General features: G+C 42.8%; 1 protein-coding gene across 1 annotated transcript in view; it reads right to left on the bottom strand.

Annotated features, from left to right (window-relative positions):
* LOC133137162 (piezo-type mechanosensitive ion channel component 2-like) overlaps positions 1 to 18,840 on the bottom strand; it is a 79,276-nt gene that overhangs the window by 17,568 nt on the left and 42,868 nt on the right. Inside the window, exons 15-33 of the mRNA XM_061255242.1 lie at positions 18,347 to 18,546; positions 17,797 to 17,945; positions 17,508 to 17,681; positions 15,109 to 15,305; positions 14,221 to 14,381; positions 13,525 to 13,695; positions 12,918 to 13,037; positions 12,166 to 12,366; positions 11,523 to 11,727; positions 11,016 to 11,117; positions 10,757 to 10,922; positions 7,016 to 7,259; positions 5,759 to 5,855; positions 5,092 to 5,254; positions 4,517 to 4,606; positions 3,979 to 4,097; positions 3,002 to 3,073; positions 1,372 to 1,475; positions 144 to 264 (exon numbers count right to left, since the gene is read on the bottom strand). Coding sequence (XP_061111226.1) covers positions 144 to 264; positions 1,372 to 1,475; positions 3,002 to 3,073; positions 3,979 to 4,097; positions 4,517 to 4,606; positions 5,092 to 5,254; positions 5,759 to 5,855; positions 7,016 to 7,259; positions 10,757 to 10,922; positions 11,016 to 11,117; positions 11,523 to 11,727; positions 12,166 to 12,366; positions 12,918 to 13,037; positions 13,525 to 13,695; positions 14,221 to 14,381; positions 15,109 to 15,305; positions 17,508 to 17,681; positions 17,797 to 17,945; positions 18,347 to 18,546 — 2,856 coding nt within the window. The remainder of the gene's footprint in view (positions 1 to 143; positions 265 to 1,371; positions 1,476 to 3,001; positions 3,074 to 3,978; positions 4,098 to 4,516; positions 4,607 to 5,091; positions 5,255 to 5,758; positions 5,856 to 7,015; positions 7,260 to 10,756; positions 10,923 to 11,015; positions 11,118 to 11,522; positions 11,728 to 12,165; positions 12,367 to 12,917; positions 13,038 to 13,524; positions 13,696 to 14,220; positions 14,382 to 15,108; positions 15,306 to 17,507; positions 17,682 to 17,796; positions 17,946 to 18,346; positions 18,547 to 18,840) is intronic.

Genomic DNA, 18,840 nt, shown 5'->3' with positions numbered 1-18,840 from the left:
AACATACTGCACAGAGGTGCAGTAAATTTTAAAGGTTTTTCATCAGAGATGAGAACACTTTGAAGTCATGAAGTCAGGAGGAACTGCAGTACATTGATTCCTGTTTCCCTGCTATGGAGAGGCAACACCCACAGTGATCCTACCTTCCTTCCTGTCTTTCCTCTTCGAGTACCCTCCAGTGTACCTCTTCCAGAACTTGCGTTTGCCTTTGCCGCGCTCTTTCAGGGCAGTCTTTGGGTTTGTGATCCAGGCGTGGTACAAAAACTGAGGAGAAAGAACACCAGTGAAGCTCACATCTGCAGAGGCAGTTCTGCTGAAGGGACCCAGTTCAGGTCTGACAGGATGGAGCTGAACCACAGCGAGGGCGACCATGTTTGGCACGCGCTTTGCTCCATTGACACTTCATCAAAACGTTTTGACCAACGTTTCATGAAACAGTTCTTGTTAATGGATCCAAACACAGTAGTTCCATTTTGACAGTTTGGTTTACACTAAATAAATATACATATATAATGGAGCAAAACACCTCCAAGGGAACAACTGGGTCCAAAACACAAATGATGACAGAGGAAGAGCAGCAGATGCATTCCTGGTGGTCAGGCTTAAGACAGGCTTCTGCTCATGCACAGAAAGGACACACTTTAAAACAGGTGAGGAAAACAACTGCATTTCCATTTCCAATATCTGTGTACGCTGACAAAGGATCTCAAGCCAATCGGCTTGCTTTCTCCACATTGACTTCAAGGAAATAAAGTTGCAGTTTGGGGTGATGCGGGACCATCACACAAGGGGAAATCACACAAGACAAGACAGGGAAGTTTTTAGCCTGAGGTTGTACCTTTGCTATTCTGATAACATACTGAAGGATAGTTTTTGGCAGCTTAACGACAGACTTGGGCAAAGCCAAGAGAGCGGAGGCAAATTTTCCAATTGCTCGCTATAAAGAAGAACAAAGTGTGAGTGAGAAAGAGTTAGTACAGTCCTGCTTCAGAGAAGGTTCCAACAAACAGCCATATAAAGGTGTTAATGAGTGGTGTTATGCAGAAAAACAAGTTTATTGAGATTTACTGTGGACAAAATAAGCCTCAAAGGCTGTGCTAGAACATATGCTCAGTCTGGGAAAAATCGAAACAAATACGAACAAATGCGAACATCACTTGTGACACGGTATATACATAATTATACACATAATTTACGAACGATAACATTTACGTCTAATTGCTTATACACCCAGAGCGAAAAAAGAGAATATTCCGGCGGCAACAAATATTATAAATTATGTACACATGATTTTTTGCAATTCAATACTAAACAGTTGAAATCTAAAAAGGCCACTGTGGCCAGGGTCAGCCATCTTGTGTTTAGACTCACCTGAAATGCAGATTTCTTTGGACCTTCCTCATCTTTCTTCTCCTCCTCTTCCTCTTCTTCCTCACTGTCTGATTCAAACAAGTAATACTCCCCACTTCTCACCACTGAAGGGTAAAGGGTTAGACACATTCAGTTACGGGGTTGCATCTGAATAACTAATCCCAGGGAAAACTTTTGTTTGGAGGTTCAATGAAAATGTCTTATTATGATGCAGTCAAAGTACAATAAAATGCTAGCAGCCATTTTCATCCAAAAGTGTACATCATTGTATTACTGTAAACACAATCTAAAAAAGCTGAAGAAGAGGGTGAAAGAAAAACATGATGAATTGAGTGGAATTGCAGGAGTAAAAGAGCGAATGGAACAGGTGGTAAAGTGAAGATCACGTCGCGTCAGGTGATGGAAGCTTTTGAAAAGCACAATTGTATTTTCACGGAAATAATTTCTGCTTGCAGAGATGTTACACAGGGTGATATGGCAGTGGACAACCATAGATAAGAAAGAAAAACAGACTTGCAGACCAAAATGGAGTGTTAAATTGTGTTGTGCTTCAGAGCACAGCACAGCGGAAAACCCAGACCTACACAATTACATTGCAGGAAAGGCTTGCAATAGGAAAAACTGCCTTGTATCCTTGAACAGAACAGCATGATGGGAAATGTATGCATGGAATAAGGAGGGGTGGGGGAGGGGGCAAAACTATATTGTTTGGATGAACAGTGAGAAAACAACAGGTAAAATAGCATAACACAGATGGGAGATATTTCTAAGATGACTGGTTGAGACCCCAACCAAGAGGAACTGATCAGTGTGGGCAAAAGTGAGAAGTGACATGGATGGCTGCCCAATCCTGCTTCTGCAGAGAAACAGAGGGCTTTTAAGTTGCAGCTGGTTGATATCTATAGGTGATTCCTGCTCCCAGCAAATCACTGCTTCTAATTACAGAGGCCACCAGCCAATAGTGCCTCATTCTGTAGATGCACCCTAACAGCAGTGATCGAGTTCCTCAGGAGGTTCTCCTACAGAATGATGTGACGAACCAAGAGGCAAGGCCCACCCTGAACCCCACCACCCTGAACCCCCCTCGCCACACCAGGCTCTCAGTGTGAGCCTCCAGCTGGACAAAAAGTATGAGGGAAGGACTTCATCTCTACTAACAACAAAACAGAGTGATTCTCTACTGTGGACTCTTCAGAATGACCAATCAAATCAGACAGGCTGAATATGCATTCATTCAGCAACTGGAGTAAAGAACTATATTGAATGCTTTATATACCGGACACTAAATCTAGGCATCCAGTCTTATTAGTTTTCTTTTCCTTTTGCCAATACACATTCTATTTAAGGTTGGTTGTACCCACATCTACATAAAACCACCCATTTTCTTTTTCAATATTGCCAATACCATAAAATAAAAAGAAACCCTCATTTTCCAAGGCCCTCCAATGCATCAAACCACAGCTTTCAGATTGGATGTGAACCTTAAATAGAGATAGAAAATGAATAAGGGCTGGATGGAAAGCCTATGGATTTTGGAATCTGTAGAGCCCAAATAGCAACAGTGAGAGAATCCTCAGAGTTCTGGTCAAGGATATAAGGTATATGGTGATTGAAAAAATGGAGAACCTACTAGAAGCGTGGTCAACCCACGGCCGCCACCAGAGTTTTTTTTTGGTCTTGGGTTTCTCTTTGTCTGCTTTCCCTAAAATAAAATATTTACAAATATTAATGTAAAATAAAATTTTTAATGTATTTCTTCACACACAAGACCTTCAAGAACATCAGCATTAGATGACAAAAACAAAATATTAATACTGTAGATTAGCGGTAAAATTTAATATGGCTGTTCGGATTTTAAGCCATTTTCTTTCTTTTCTGAACATTACAGTATGAAATCATGAAATCAGCAATAGATATTTATACATACTATACAAAAGCACTGCATATGTACATATATCAATCATACTGTACATTCATATACCGTACCAAATGTATGAATATCATTGAACTTGAACATTACCTTTCTGCACTGTTAGATATCCCCCTGATGTGAACTGGCATTAGCTTTATTCACACATCATTAACACACTTCTTTTAATGTGTGTGCTGTTTTTTTTATATCCCCACTTTGAAAAACAATGGTTCTGTGTCCAAGATGCCCTGTAATGATTTTTATGGGTGTTTTGCAGCACCTTGAATTATGGCACAAACAATAAACAACACTAACAGATTATTGTGGAAATTCCCTAATAATTTCTGTGTTTGGGGAGCTTAATGCACATGTAATGGAATTGTAGAAGACACAAAACTACTTTCTGAAGCACTCTACAATATTTAATTTGATTGTGTATTTGCTGAAGGGGTTTGAATCACTATCGCAAAGTATATGCACACATAAAAAGCTGCTGAACCATTTCTGCACATCCAAAGGTATTCCTTAACATTTACATCATTAAATACAGTAATGTGTGTCAAATGTGTAAACGCCCCCACTTGAAAATCTTCTGTGCTTGCTACTAGCAGAGCCATGCACCTGTATTGCCACTTTGGCTAGATATTACTGGCTTAAGCTGAAATGTAAAGGCAATATTAATATTACAGCCATACTTTCTGGTTCTGGTTCTTCCTGGACCAGGTTCTGGCCTTCCCCTGACCCCTCAGCCACACTTAGCATCTTCTGTTTGCCCTTCTTGAACTTCTCTTGCCTGGTCTTAATGCGGTCCATCCTGAAGTTAGACAGGGGAGAGTTCAGGACAGAGGCAGTTAGCCAGCCTGCTAACAGACTCCTACTTTTTACACATATTGAGCTGATTATTAACCAAGAGAAACAGGAGTCACTGGAGGAACTGTCAATAATTTACCTGTGCAGTGAGGAAGGGGGATATGTATGCAGAAATAAACAACGACAACAACAACAACAGTAGTAATAATAATAATAATAATAATAATAATAATAATAATAATAATGGTAGATTCTACTATCTTATTCTATTCAGAAATGTGCATTCAATTCGATTAACAACATTTTATTTTATTGTATTTTACAATAATGTGTAATAAGCAGTCAAGACTTTCAGATAATGGACGACAGTGGGTATAACAGAAGGAGAATCTACATATCACATGAAATATGAAAGAGCCTCACTGTTTCTTGAGCTGGTCCATGGACTTACTCTCCTCCTCCAGTCTGGCCCGCACTCTTTTCACAATGTTGGCCTGGAACAGCTCCGCCCCTCTGCAAAAACAAGGCATACGAGTATGTGTGAGTGTATGTGTGCGTGTGTGTGTATATGTATGAGAGTGTGTGTGTATGTGTGTGTGCATATACAGTATGTGTGCATGTGTGAGTATGTGTGTGTGCATGTGTGTGTATGTGTGAGTGTGTGACTGTGTGTGTGTGCATATACAATATAGTGTATGGCTGCGTGTGAGTATGTGTGTGTGTGTGTGTGTGTGTGTGAGTATGTGAGTGTGTGTGTGCGTATACAGTATGTGTGTGTGTACAGCATGTGTGTATGTGTGTGAGTGTGTGTGTGAGTATGTGTAAGTGTGTGTGTGTGCCTATACAGTATGTGTGTGTGTACAGCATGTGTGTATGCGTGTGAGTGTGTGTGTGCATATACAGTATGCGTGCGTGTGTGAGCATCAGCGTGTACAGCATGTGTGTATGTGTGTGTGTGTGTGTGAGTGTGTGTGTGTTCTCACCACTCGGTACAGTACCTGGATGCTAAGATCTGGGAGGCACGAATGTCAGCCACCACGTGCAGGAAGTAGTAGCTCATAAAGACGCGTCTCTGCAGCAGCAGGAAGGCGAAGCAGATGCTGTCCCAGATTATCCCGGCCTCATCGCGTGGCATCTCGCAGCCTGAGTGGGTAACTTCAACTGCAACACAGGGCACAGTCATCTCCTCCACTGCTACTCACAACCCCTTGCCTGGCTACACACTTAATACAATTAACAACATTATGCTTAGAATTTATACCTCTGTATCAAGCAACATTACATGACTATACTCCAAAGTTCTCCTCCAAATCATTAACAAAATAAAGATGTAAAAAGCAAGGTATGAATGTTTCCCAAGATATTCCCCATACAGTGCATATTGTCCGCTCATTGTTATTGGTATACAATGGATGTTCCAATCATTGCTGATAAACATTACAAAACTGTGTCTCATAACATAAGTTATGTACAGTAATTCAAAACATTCAGTCATGAATTTAGATCACATATGACAAGATATTTCATAGGTTAATCAGAAAACAACTCACAAATCAAATGAGAAAAAAGGCTACTGGTCTACATTTGCCTACACTAGCAAAACATGCATTTGAGTGTTGCAGTAAACACTGAAAGATATTGAATAATTTACATTAGGTTACTTACCTGTTTCGTATCCTTTTATAGTACATGCAAGACTGAACAACTGTATCACCCAACAGCTTTTTTCCTTCAGAGTTTTGAGATAGCCACAGGCAGCTATCTAAGAGATGAACAGACACACCAACAATTCCAATTTACAATTGATTAGACTAAGCAGGAACCCTGGAGCAATGCAGGGTTAAGGGCCTTGATCAAGGGCCCAATGGCTATGCAGATCTTATTGTGGCTATACCGGGGATTGAACCACCGACCTTGTGGGTCCCAGTCATGTACCTTAACCACTACACTACAGGCTGCCCTACAATGCATAAACGCATGAAGACATGGTCAAGAGGTTCAACTGTTTTTAACTTTTCCCTGGGATTTCCAGACACAACAGTCTCTATAGTTTGCAGAGAATGGTGCAAAAACTAAAAACCTCCAGTGAGCAGCAGTTCTGCAGGCAGAAATGTGTTGTTAATGAGAGAAGTCAGAGGAGATAGGCCAGACTGGTCAAAGCTGACAGGAAAGTGACAGTAACACAAATAACCTCACATTAAAACAGTGCTATGCAGAAGAGCATCTCTGAAAACACAATGCATCAAACCTCTAAGTACCTAATATATTGCTCACTGAGTGAATATTCATCTAGACACAATGAAGGTACCACGGTGTGCAGTGACAACTTTAAAACAGCTGAGCTCTTGAAGTGACTGACAAGGAAATATGCAGAATGGAAATTTATTTCAGTTTCATTACTCTTACCACACTTTCTCTGATCTATAAATGGTCTATAAATCTCATTTGGGATTTTTGTGCCACAAAACACATTAAACCACAGTCATAAAGTAAATAAAAAGTAATGTAAAAGTAATAAATAGAAATGGAGGAAATAGGACAGCAATATATTTGTTTAGCGAAGGATGTTCTCCTGTAGCCTTTACACCCTTTGGTCCTATCTGTACTCAGAATCCATCTTCAGTACAGATACAGCTGGATGAATGAGTAATGTTAAAACGTAAGCCAAGATAGAGCCTAATGCGTAATTAGTGTGATGTTGAGCAATATGTACAGGGGATCACTCACAGGGAGCAAACTGTGTGATATGTGCAGGGGATCACTCACAGACAGGGAACTGTGTGATATGTACAGGGGATCACTCACAGACAGGGAACTGTGTGATATGTACAGGGGATCACTCACAGACAGGGAACTGTGTGATATGTACAGGGGATCACTCACAGACAGGGAACTGTGTGATATGTACAGGGGATCACTCACAGATAGGATGTTCTTCATGGTGATAACAAACATGTTGTATGCGATCAGGAAGTCCCAGTAGCGCAAGATCTTTTTGCTGGGTTTGAGTAGGAGCTCCCCGCCAAACAGGAGGAAGTAGAAGCAAGCCACCAGGTAACCCATGCAGAAGATACTGATTCGGGTGGTGCCAGTGATGAAGATGATGGTGAGAACAAACCAGAAGAGGTAGCTGAACATGATGACTTTAAACATGTCCAGGTAAGACCTGCGGGTCCAAAGAAGAGGCTGTTTCAGTAGCTTTATTATTAAAGTTATAGAACTTTCCATACAAAGCTGGAGAGACAGACAGATAGCCTCACAGAAAGCCAACAGCAAAATAAAAAACTGTAAGAGCAATATTAAAACAATCCTATTATCAATCATATGGGGTACCCAATACCTAGACAGAAAGAAATAGGCACCCAGATAAGGAGATAGAACAGAAAGGTGTCTGCATGACGGCAGGCAGAGGCTTTGTTATGTAGAGATGTAGTTTTGCTGATGCGATACATTATTCAATGAGGAGCCAGTGTTGTGACATTGATACTTCTGGATTAAACTATAATTTAAAGCATGAATCAGTAAAACACAAACATGGATCTATATGGAGCTAACTGAGTTAAATTCAATTTAATTGTATGTGTAAAAACATGTTTTACAGAGACTGTCAGAAAGATGCTATACAGGAAAACAGTAAATTGGAAAACTTGGAAACACCATTCCTGGACCCCCAAATATAAAAAGATACCAGTTTCAATCATATCAGTTAACATAGACAGTCTCTAGAATTGCTAAATAATTTGATTATCGTCCACAATACGAAATGTACCAGCAGAAACAGATACAAACAGTACAATAATCAAACAACACTAAATTCATTGCAACTGTGTGATGAAGATGATAGAGACTGCAGGTGGGGATGAATCATTTTGAGCATTGTCGTTATAGAAACACATTACACAATTCTCACTGAAAATTGAATACACTGTGAATAGACTACAGTGGGAGCAATAATTATTTGATCCCTTGCTAATTTTGTAGGTTTGCCCACTTACAAAGAATGGAACTGTGTAGAATTTGAATCATAGGTACATTCTAACATTGAGAGACAGAACATCACAAAATTATCCACAATAACAACATCATGTAAATTTTATAAATTTAATATCATATTTTCACATGAAATAAGTATTTGATCGATAGAACAATAGGACTTAATACTTGGTGGAGAAACCTTTGTTGGCAAGCACAGCGGTCAGACGTTTGTTGTAGTTTTTCACAAGGTTTGCACAGATTTTGGGAGGGATTTTGGTCCACTCCTCTTTGCAGATCCTCTCCAAATCCTTAAGGTTCCGAGGCTGTCGCTTGGCAACTCGAAGCTTCAGCTCCCTCCACAGATTTCCAATGGGATTTAGGTCTGGAGACTGGCTAGGCCACTCCAGGACCTTAATATGCTTCTTTTTGAGCCACTCCTTTGTTGCCTTGGCCGTATGTTTTGGGTCATTGTCATGTTGGAAGACCCATCCACAACCCATTTTCAGTGCTCTCACTGAGGGAAGGAGGTTGTCGCCCAAAATTTCCTGGTACATGGCCGCATTCATCCTCCCCTTGATACGGTTAAGCCGTCCTGTCCCCTTAGCTGAGAAACACCCCCAAAGCATAAGGTTTCCACCTCCATGCTTCACAGTGGGGATGGTGTTCTTGGGGTTGTACTCAGCGTTTCTCTTCCTCCAAACACGGTGAGTCGAGTTGATGACAAATAGCTCTATTTTGGTCTCATCTGATCACATCACCTTCTCCCAAGCCTCCTCTGGATCATCCAGGTGTTCTTTGGCAAACTTCAGACGGGCCTGTACATGTGCCTTCTTCAGCAGAGGAACCTTGCGCGCGCAGCAGGATTTTAATCCTTCACGGTGTAGTGTGTTACTGATGGTTCTCTTCGTGACTGTGGTCCCACCTGCCTTCAGGTCATTAACAAGCTCCTCCTGTGTAGTACAGGGCTGATCCCTGACCTCATGATCATTGATATCCCACGAGGCGAGATCTTGCGTGGAGCCCCAGACCGAGGGAGATTGGCGGTGACTTTGTGTTTCTTCCATTTTCTAATAATTGCTCCAACAGTTGTTAACTTCTCACCAAGCTGCTTGCTTATTTTCTTGTAGCCCATCCCAGCCTAGTGCAGGTCTACAATTTTGTCCTTGATGTAATGGGTAATGAGTTGAGATTAGGAGTGCTTCTTAATGGAAAACTAACTAGTCTGTGGGAGCCAGAATTATTGCTGATTGGTAGGGGATCAAATACTTATTTCATGCAAAAATACGATAATAAATTTATCAAATTTATATGATGTTGTGGATTGTGGATTATTTTGTGATATTCTGTCTCTCAATGTTAAAATGTACCTATGATTAAAATTCTACACAGTTCCATTCTTTGTAAGTGGGCAAACCTACAAAATCTACAAGGGATCAAATAATTATTGCTCCCACTGTACACGATAAGAGTTAGAAATAAAAATACGGAAATCGATTAAAATCGGAAATAGTTTTGCAAGCCTGCAATTATGGTCTTTCAAAACATAACAGCATTTATACTGTTAACACAGCATGGTATTCCTATGTGGGTGTAGTCGGAGAAACATTTGTGCGGTAGGATCCTCTAACAAAAGAGCACTCCTCTGAAGGGCCCCGTCCTCACTATCGCAATCCATTATCTCCGCTGGCGTTTTAAACCTTGAGAAAGGCTTGTACCGCAACAGTACACTGGAAATTGCTTTGATGAAATGGCAGGATGTCACAGCACAACCTTGTGTTGATGGGCCCAGATGCCCGGACGTCACTCTCCTTCAGGCCCTGCCTCGTCAGGACGGAGGGAGAGAAATCCTGTTTCCATACTTAAAAGCTACTTATTGAATTGTGTGAAAGAAAATAGCCGTTGAGTCGAAGAATGCGGGTGTGCAATAGACAGGGCCGTTGTGGAATATGGATTTTTTTTTTTCTCTGCTGTCTGCAACCTGATACGCGGAGCAGAGGATAGCGACGGCCGGACACATTCTGACAGTGATTCCTGCCCTGCTCGCTGATTGAGTGTCACGTAATGAAGCTTGTACACTTCACGCATCAAACGGCAGGGACGGCGTCACAGTCACACGAGTGTACGGGCCCTGAGGGGCTCGCCATAGGCTCACCTCTATGCTTCACTGCAGAGGGAACAATGGCAGGGAGATCAACGGCATCAGATTTAAAATGACAGAAAACTGAAGTGCTCGGGAGTGCACTTAGAGACCCAGACGGCTGCGGGAGTTGAGTCTCCCGATGAGCTGACTGGCCCAAATCTCCCTCAGAGCTTGGCAAACAGAAACAAGGCAGGCTGGAAGCAGGTGAACACAAGCTAAACGGCTGACTGATAGTGGGAAGAGTTAGTATATGCTAAGACTGCAGTGGGAGGGGCTAGTGTAGATTGTCGGACATACAGTGGGAGGGGCTAGCGTAGCCTGTCGAACTTACAGTGGGAGGGGCTAGCGTAGCCTGTCAAACGTACAGTGGGAGGGGCTAGTGTACGCTGTCAGACGTACAGTGGGAGGGGCTAGTGTACGCTGTCAGACGTACAGTGGGAGGGGTTAGCATACGCTGTCAGATGTACAGTGGGAGGAGTTAGCATACCCTAAGAGTGCAGTGGGAGGGGCTAGCGAAACTTGTTGGGCGAACAGCGGGAGGACCTGACCTGCAGTGGATGAAGTTTGGGACGGGGTTCTGCAGGCTGAAGGCGGCAGCATCCAGGTCTCGGCAGATCTCAACGTTATCGCCAGCCATCAGACGCACCGCCGCCTTGTTCTCATCATCGAAGATCTGCCTCTGCAGCGAGGCGCAGAGAAGAAGCATGAAGTCGTCTGCAGAGGACAGGAGAGAGGGAGTGTGTCACTTAGCAGCGTGCAGGGGAACACCCCCTCAGCATTCGCTCAGCATTTCAGATGCTAACTTACAGATGAGAAACCTGGAAGTAGGCCAGGTGTGGAAGTCGGGGAAATACAGCCATTTTATCATGTTGGAGTCCAAGGTTGAACCTGGAAACCTCCATGGATAGTCTGGAAATAGACACACACAGACAGTCAGTTACCCAGCAACCACAATATCCTTTCATTACATTTAACAATGAAGCCGGCCTGTAGGGCGTAGTGGTTAAAGTAAATGACTGGGACCCGCAGGGTCGGCGGTTCGATTCCCGGTGTAGCCACAATAAGATCCGCACAGCCGTTGGGCCCTTGAGCAAGGCCTTTAACCCTGCATTGCTCCAGGGGAGGATTGTCTCCTGCTTAGTCTAATCAACTGGTCTGGATAAGAGTGTCTGCCAAATGCCAACAATGTAATGTAATGTAAACGCCAAAGGAAGATCCCCACTGGTGGTGAGACCATGCTGTATTGTGATGGGAACCCTTCTTCTTAGGGCGATGCTGGAGGACTGGTGGCTGTCCTAAGCTGAGGAGACACACCTTTGCAGGCTGCAGGAGGGATGCCGATGCACAAGCAGTACTGGAAGGTCAGCATGCAGGCCAGGAAGCAGCAGTACTTTGGCCAGATCTCAGCGATGGCTTTCCTCCTGCGCCGGTACATCACCACCCCCAGGGAGAAGGCGTGCAGCACGGCGTAGAAATCCATCCGCTGGCCAATCACATTGATCACCAGCAGGAAGCATGTCTTTAAAAGACAGACAAAGACATTGTGATAGAGAGAAAGAGAGAGAGGAACAGAGAGAGGCAGAAAGAGAAGACACTTATCTAGTTTCAACGAACCTAAACTACCTTAAACAGTCACACAACAGTTTCATACAAAATCTGAAATATAAATGGCAGTATTTGTCACTAATGACAATAAGTGATGTCATATGATGCTAGGCCTTTTGTCTATTTGTGCATGCCAACAATGGCAATATAAACCGAAACAAAAAATGAAAATCAATAAAAAGATGAAATTATAGTTAGGCACATTTATAACTACAGTAATATAAAACATGATATTGTAATAAAAACATTAAAACATAAAACATACACACAGAAACCTCCTCTAAGTACAATTAATCAACATGTTATACAGCATATTGAGACACTGTCACAAATTAGTTGACACTGAACATACCTCCAGACCAAACTTGTAGAAGAAGTAATTGATGAAGTACTTGGCACAGTTTATAATGCCATCGTCAAGGTGTTGGTGTGTGATGTCATGAAAGATGTTTCTTGCAGGGGGAACAATGAGGTTGTTTCTCAGCCGGAAGTATGTTTGGTGCCGGGTAATAGTCACTTCAAAAGCCAGGAAGGCCAACATCAACAGGTGGTTCTGATCACAGTACATAGGAGAAAGCAGAAAGGGGTGATAGATGTTCATCCTGTTCATGTTGATCCCAAATTCCCTTTGAAGATCACCCAGCACATATGGGATAGACGTGTGTGCCAAAACAACAGCACAAATAGAAACACATATGAAGTAAACAGAGGTTAGAGAGGGGTACATTCTGTACTGACCCACAGATAAGATGTTTTCCCTAGTAACAGTGGAGATGACAGCTGCATTGTGCGAGTAAAGAAATAAAAACACAAAGTAGTGGACCTTGAGCTACCGCATGAACTTGCACAGAGAACAGTTGAAACAGTTGAAGGTTGTCTAATTCTCCAGTGGAAGTTAACAGTACAGAATGTTTTGGCAGCTGATGAAAATCTGTCTGCTACTGCTACTCTTTCCTCCTTTTGAATAACTTTGCACTGTTCTACTGCCATTGTCGTTTTTCTGTAGTCTTTTTTTCCTGTAATATTGTAGAAGTCAGCTTGTCACTTGGCTTGGCCCTGTAATGTAAACAGAACAGCCTGTGGTGCATGCCGGAGCTCTCTCACCCTCAGGTTCACCAGCAGAGGGCTTGTTTTCTGCATCCCCACCCACTTCCCAGAGTCTATAGGCTGGTAGAGGAGGGAGCCATTCATCTCATTCCTCTTGTCGACTGAGTAGTTTAACTTCTGTAGGAAGACAGGTCCAAGGCTCAGGGAGCAGTGGGGAGGAGCATCACCTGCACACATGCAACAGGGCTGCTGCACTGCAGTGCAACAGCCTTACGGGGGGCTCCAGCAAGCCTGAATGGAGCTATTTCTGGGTGGAGAAACAACCAGGAGCCTATGGACACCTGCAATAATACTGAGTGGAGCATTCACCACTGGCTAACTTACAGTACACCCAATACTCCTGTAATTATCATACAGCACTGGCTAACTTACAGTACACCCAATACTGTAATTATCATACAGCACTGTCTAACTCAAACTCAATCCTGCGATTATCATACACCACCAGCTAACTTAAATCCTGCGATTGTACTACAACACTGGCAAACTTAAACCTGACCCTCCAGTGTTTATCATACAGCATTGGCTAACCTAAATCCTGTGATTACGGTAGAGAACGTGTTCATTTTATCAAGAGTACAGTGGTTTGGCTTATGGTACACACCATTTCACAGGGTGTGTAGTTTACTGTGATGGATTTGAGCTGATATAACATTTTGCAGACGATGACGACGCAGGTCCAGACGGTGCAGATGCAGGAGGCTAAAGGACGAAGCTGGCTGTATGGGAGAGCGAAGGCCCAGCACGCCAGAAAAACCAAATTAAACAGAGACACCTGGAAACAACAGGGATAAAAGCATGTCTCTCTGCTCCACTTCACACCAATAATACACATTAACCACATCGGATAGCTCTGAGCACTATCACAAGAGAGGTATCAGGTTCTATTAATGCCTGAAGTAGATCTTACCTCCCTCTATTAGCTCCAAATGCCAGTGATAAACATACTAGAAAGCCATAGGCATGCATAAATCTTATTACCAACTAATAAGCCAACAAGTTATGAAACAAGCAATAATACAAAATATGATGCATATAACACTGCCTATTATATCATCTGCTCATGACAACGATTATGAGGCATTATTTAACCTTAATTGCGATATTAATAATGCTGCATTTGAGTAAAGCTTTATTCAAATTCCTTTACTCGATGATTAATGAATCTCCAAAGAAGGAGACCAGAAAATGAAGCAGTGATTCCAGATGATCCTGAGCTAAAGCAGCTGAACATATGAAAGCTCAGAACCTGTTTGTGTGTGTGTGCGTGTGTGTATGTGGGCATGGGCAACACACTCACCTCCTCGATACAGACCGCTACAATGTAGGCGGACAAAAATTTGATGATGTGCAGCTCTAAAAGCCACCAGATGAAGAGCTGAAGCTTGTGGAAGTACTCCAGGAACTTTAGGAAGAGCACCGTCAGCCGGTCCACCACCAGGTGCCACTTGTTCTTCAAATCTGATAAAAATGGAAAACAAGAAGATGGATGCTTGGTGGCAGAAATGGTTCCCCCCGTGCCAACAGAGAAAGGAAAACTCTGTTCTATCTCTCTGTTCTTTAAAGGAGAATTGGACCACCGCAGAACCAGGACAGTATATAGGACTGTGACTGGGAATCTGTTCTCAAAGCTGTGACTCACAGCAGCTAAAACACTGCCCCTCTGTGCTGTACTGTCCTATGGGATCAATGGTCTCACAGAAATGTTGCTGGGAAGGGAGCTGTAGTCTGGGCTTAAAATGAGATCAAGCAGGTGAACCAACAGGGCTTCATTCACAAAACCTGTCTGAAATTCATCTTAATTTCATTCTAAATGAAAGTTCCAATGAGAAACCAATTCAGGTTTCTTGAAACAGACCTTGGATTTTGTGCATATAGCAGGTATATCTGAGGATGAACGCCAACAGGCGCCGGTTCATGTTGATTCGCATAAGAAAACACCATAACAATCTCTTAAAATACCCAAAAAGTCACAATAAACTATTAAACAAAATGAATTATACACTTGTACAAAAGCACACAAATATTTACAGAAGCGAATGTCCAGCATGGAAATTGAGCCCATGACCTTTAACCTATAACCGAGTGCATGCTCAGTTCCTAGGAAACTATGCCAACCAAAGGCAGTTCACAGTTTATATGATTAAGGGTGTCCTGTGGATCCCCTCCCCCCCTCCCCCAGAGGCACCTGAGCTCTGGTCAGAAGAAGGCTCTGTCCCCATGCTTTGGTCCCGACTCCCAGCCTTGCTGTCCGGCTCCAGGGACTCCTTCTCCACCTCCGGCTCCAGCTGAACCTTCACCCCAGCCTCCTCCTCCTTTGACATGGCCCCCGGGGAGGAGCTCATCATGGTGATGTCAGCCAGGCTGCCGTCTGGGTGAGCTAGTCTGCAAAACATACGGGCACACCATGAACCAGTGGATCTGACCATGCTAAGACCAACCCAACCCCACCTGTTCCACAAAGCTATGGATATGACCCCCTGGGCAGCAATAGCACGCTAACATGGATAACTGCCATGTTACTGCTTAGGGATCTGCAAACTAGCATTTACTTCAGAAACAAGCAAGGCAGCTTTTTTTTTGGTAGTTTATTTTATTTTTTTGCATTCTTTGGTAAACATCTTGACGTCACAAGCGTCCACTTCCAGCAGCTAGCACATACGGTAGAGTAGCAGTCAAAAACGACATTGACTCTTAAACTTGACATCTCCCTCCTCAGGGGGAAAGACATGGGTCAGAGTTTAAGGTCAGGGAGCATGAAATGGCAGCAGGTTCAGACAGGCATTTCATGTCCTCAGAGGCACTTACTCATTCTGCTGAGAGGGTAATTTTTGCTTGATGCTGCTCAGTAAATTACAGAAAAGAGAAATTAGAAGGAGAACACAGTTGGCAGGTCAGACAGGAGATAGTCCAAACACACTTTGCCCGTGGGGTTAAACATGATGCTGCAATATAGGAAGAAGGGAAGAACATAACTTTTTGGGGAAGTTTGGTGGATGCCTCGCTTAGAGCCGGCTCCAGCGGGGGTGTAGTGGCATACACATGGCATGCTTGGAATTATGGGTAGTGTGACAGACATGGGGTTTAGACTGCACTTGGGTTGAGGATCAGAAAAGGATCTGTGAGTTGAGGAGATGCAGAGGGAGGACAGAATATTTCCAGGTGATTGAAGTCAAGAAAAACAGGCAAATAAATTCAGAACTGACAATGGCACTCTAAAAATCAGTTATAACATACACTATGAACTTCCACAGTCATGGTGAACTTGGTTCATTCAATGGATAAAGAGTAATGGATCAGGCACGTGAGACGACGTCAGATTGATGGACAGGGAGAGGGGAGGGATAAAGAATGAGGGCGTTTCAGTCCATTAAGGAGAGCCACGGAGGCCAGTAAGCAAGCAAGTACCCACCTATTTATGATCAGATAGACACGACCATTGACTTTGGCATGGCTGAGTGAGAGGGGAGGAGGAGGAGGAGGAGGAGAGATGAGAGATGAGGAGGTTATAGAGAATGAAGGAGGAAGTGCCAGAGAGGCTGGGAAACGATGGGGAAATGCTTCCGCAGACAAATGAAGCGTTATGAAAAATGACAGATGAAATACCCCTACATCTCACATATTTACTATTCAGAAGTTACTTGTGCTCCCAATCTTTTTGTCTCTGCATTCCACATTTTAGATTTGGAATCAAACGATTCATATGGGGTTAAAGTGGACATTCCATTCTCAGCTTTTATTTTAGAGTATTTTTATACACTTTTATACACCACATATAAATTACAGCACTTTTTACACATACCCCCCCCCCCCCATGTTTAGTACTTGTGGCATATCCTTTGCCTGCAATGGCCACTTGAAATCTGTGATCCATGCCGTAAATATCACCAAGTGCTAAGTATATCATCAGGTGCTTAAGTATGTTATCTGGTGATGCTTTGCCAGGCCTGGCCATCTACAGTTTCCGTAAGTTTTCTCTTCAGCATATGAAACACATGTTCAATTGGATTCAGATTGGGTGAAAGCCTTGGCCAGTCAAGAATATTACTGCTTGGAAAAACAGATGTGTATTTGCTTTAGCAGTATGTCTGGGATCATCGTCTTGCTGTAGGAAGAAGCACTGTACACTGAGTTTGGAGAAATTCGCTTTAATTTAAGCAAATAAGATGCTCTGTAGAATTCAAAATTCATTCTGCAGCAGGTATAAGCACATCATCAATGAAAACAAGTGAGCCAGTAAGTGTGGCAGTTATATATACCCAAACCATAATACCTTTTCCCAGAACTCTTTTAGGTACTTCTTAGCAAACTGTAACTTGGCCATCCTGCTTTTGCGGCTAACTAGTGGTTTGCACCTTGCAGGGTAAAGTCCTGTATTTCTGTGGACAGTAGTCATAAAAAATGCTGTAATTTCTACTTGGTTCAATATCCATAAATAAGAAAACATATCAAGGAAAAGATTATAAATTGAATGATGGAATAACTGATAAACATGGTGGTTGAGATGAACACAATTTTTTCGCAAACCCTCCAACCCAACATTCCTGACACAATGGTTCCCAAGCCCCTGGATGCTTGTAAAGTTACCTGTAAACGCTGCTCTCCTGCTTGGCTGCCACAGCATTCAGGTCGGTCAGCCGCAGAAAACGCTCGTGGAAGTAGTGCAGGTGAATGTTGCACACCAGCAGGAAGGAGGTGGGGATCAATATTCTTTTGAAGAGTTCTCCCAACTTAAAATGCTTTAGCCCCAGGTCCTCCAGACTGGAGAGAGGGAGGGAGAGAGAGATAAATTTTATTTCTAAAAGTAATTGCTTTCTAAAGTAGTTCACCTATCCACAAAAATGGGTCTGGGTTTGAGACAATATGTGCCACTAACCTCTGGTCTGTCATCTTAGTCATATTTTTCCAAATGCCAGGAGAGTTCTTAAACTGGAAGGTATAAATCAGAACGAGCACCAGCATGGTGTAAACCACCACAGACATCCAGAAATACTTCAGGATCCTCCTCCACCAGTCATAGTTCACCTACAAATACACACCACAGAAAGAGCCTGTATTTATACATCACCATAAATATTGCAGAACTGTAAATGTAACAAATTATAACCACAGAAAGAAGACAGTTACCATTACTTCAATGTTGGACAACATTACTTTAAACTGTACTACAGCACTGCAAACTTTAAAGTGAGTTAAAGCTCTTTTAAATCATGAGACATGTTTGACAGAGCAGGATGGGGGGGAAGTACATGGTTAAGGTTGTGTAAGGGCAGGAGAGTTGAGGTTAGGGTTAGGGAGGGGCAGGAGGGTTAGTGTTATGGCTATGGAGGAAAGGAGGGTTAGTGATGGGTGGGCCAGGATGGTTAGTTTTAGGGTTAGGGTTAGTGTTAGAGTTAGGGTTAGAGTAGGAAAGAGGGAGTCTGTACCTGGTACAGCGCCACGCAGAAGAGAAACATCATCATGTAAATGATCTTGTACATGACCATCGTGCCCTCAAAGCTGACAAAGAAGAACATCCCCCCGCACATGTAGATCCAGTACTTGATGAACAGGGACATCACCAGATTCCCCAGGACCTTCATGACCTCCTTCTCACCGTCACCTCCCTCTTCTTCCTCCTCCTCCTCTACATGAAATGGAATCGTTTTTAAATGAACGAAGGGCATCAAACCCATGTTCAGAGTGATATGCACAAATATCAAGCCCATGTACAGAGTGATATGCACAATATATCAAACCCATGTTCAAACTGATATGCACAATATATCAAACCCATGTTCAGACTGATATGCACAAAATATCAAACCCATGTACAGACTGCTGTGCACAATATCAATCCTATATCCTATAGTCTAATATGGGCAATAGATGAAACCCATGTTCATAGACTGGTATATAAGCATAGAAACATCCAATAGCC

Source organism: Conger conger, chromosome 9, assembly GCF_963514075.1.
Source record: "Conger conger chromosome 9, fConCon1.1, whole genome shotgun sequence".
Taxonomy (NCBI): Eukaryota; Metazoa; Chordata; class Actinopteri; order Anguilliformes; family Congridae; genus Conger; species Conger conger.
The sequence above is the reverse complement of the archived record's forward strand: the minus strand, read 5'-3'. Positions and strand labels throughout refer to the sequence as shown.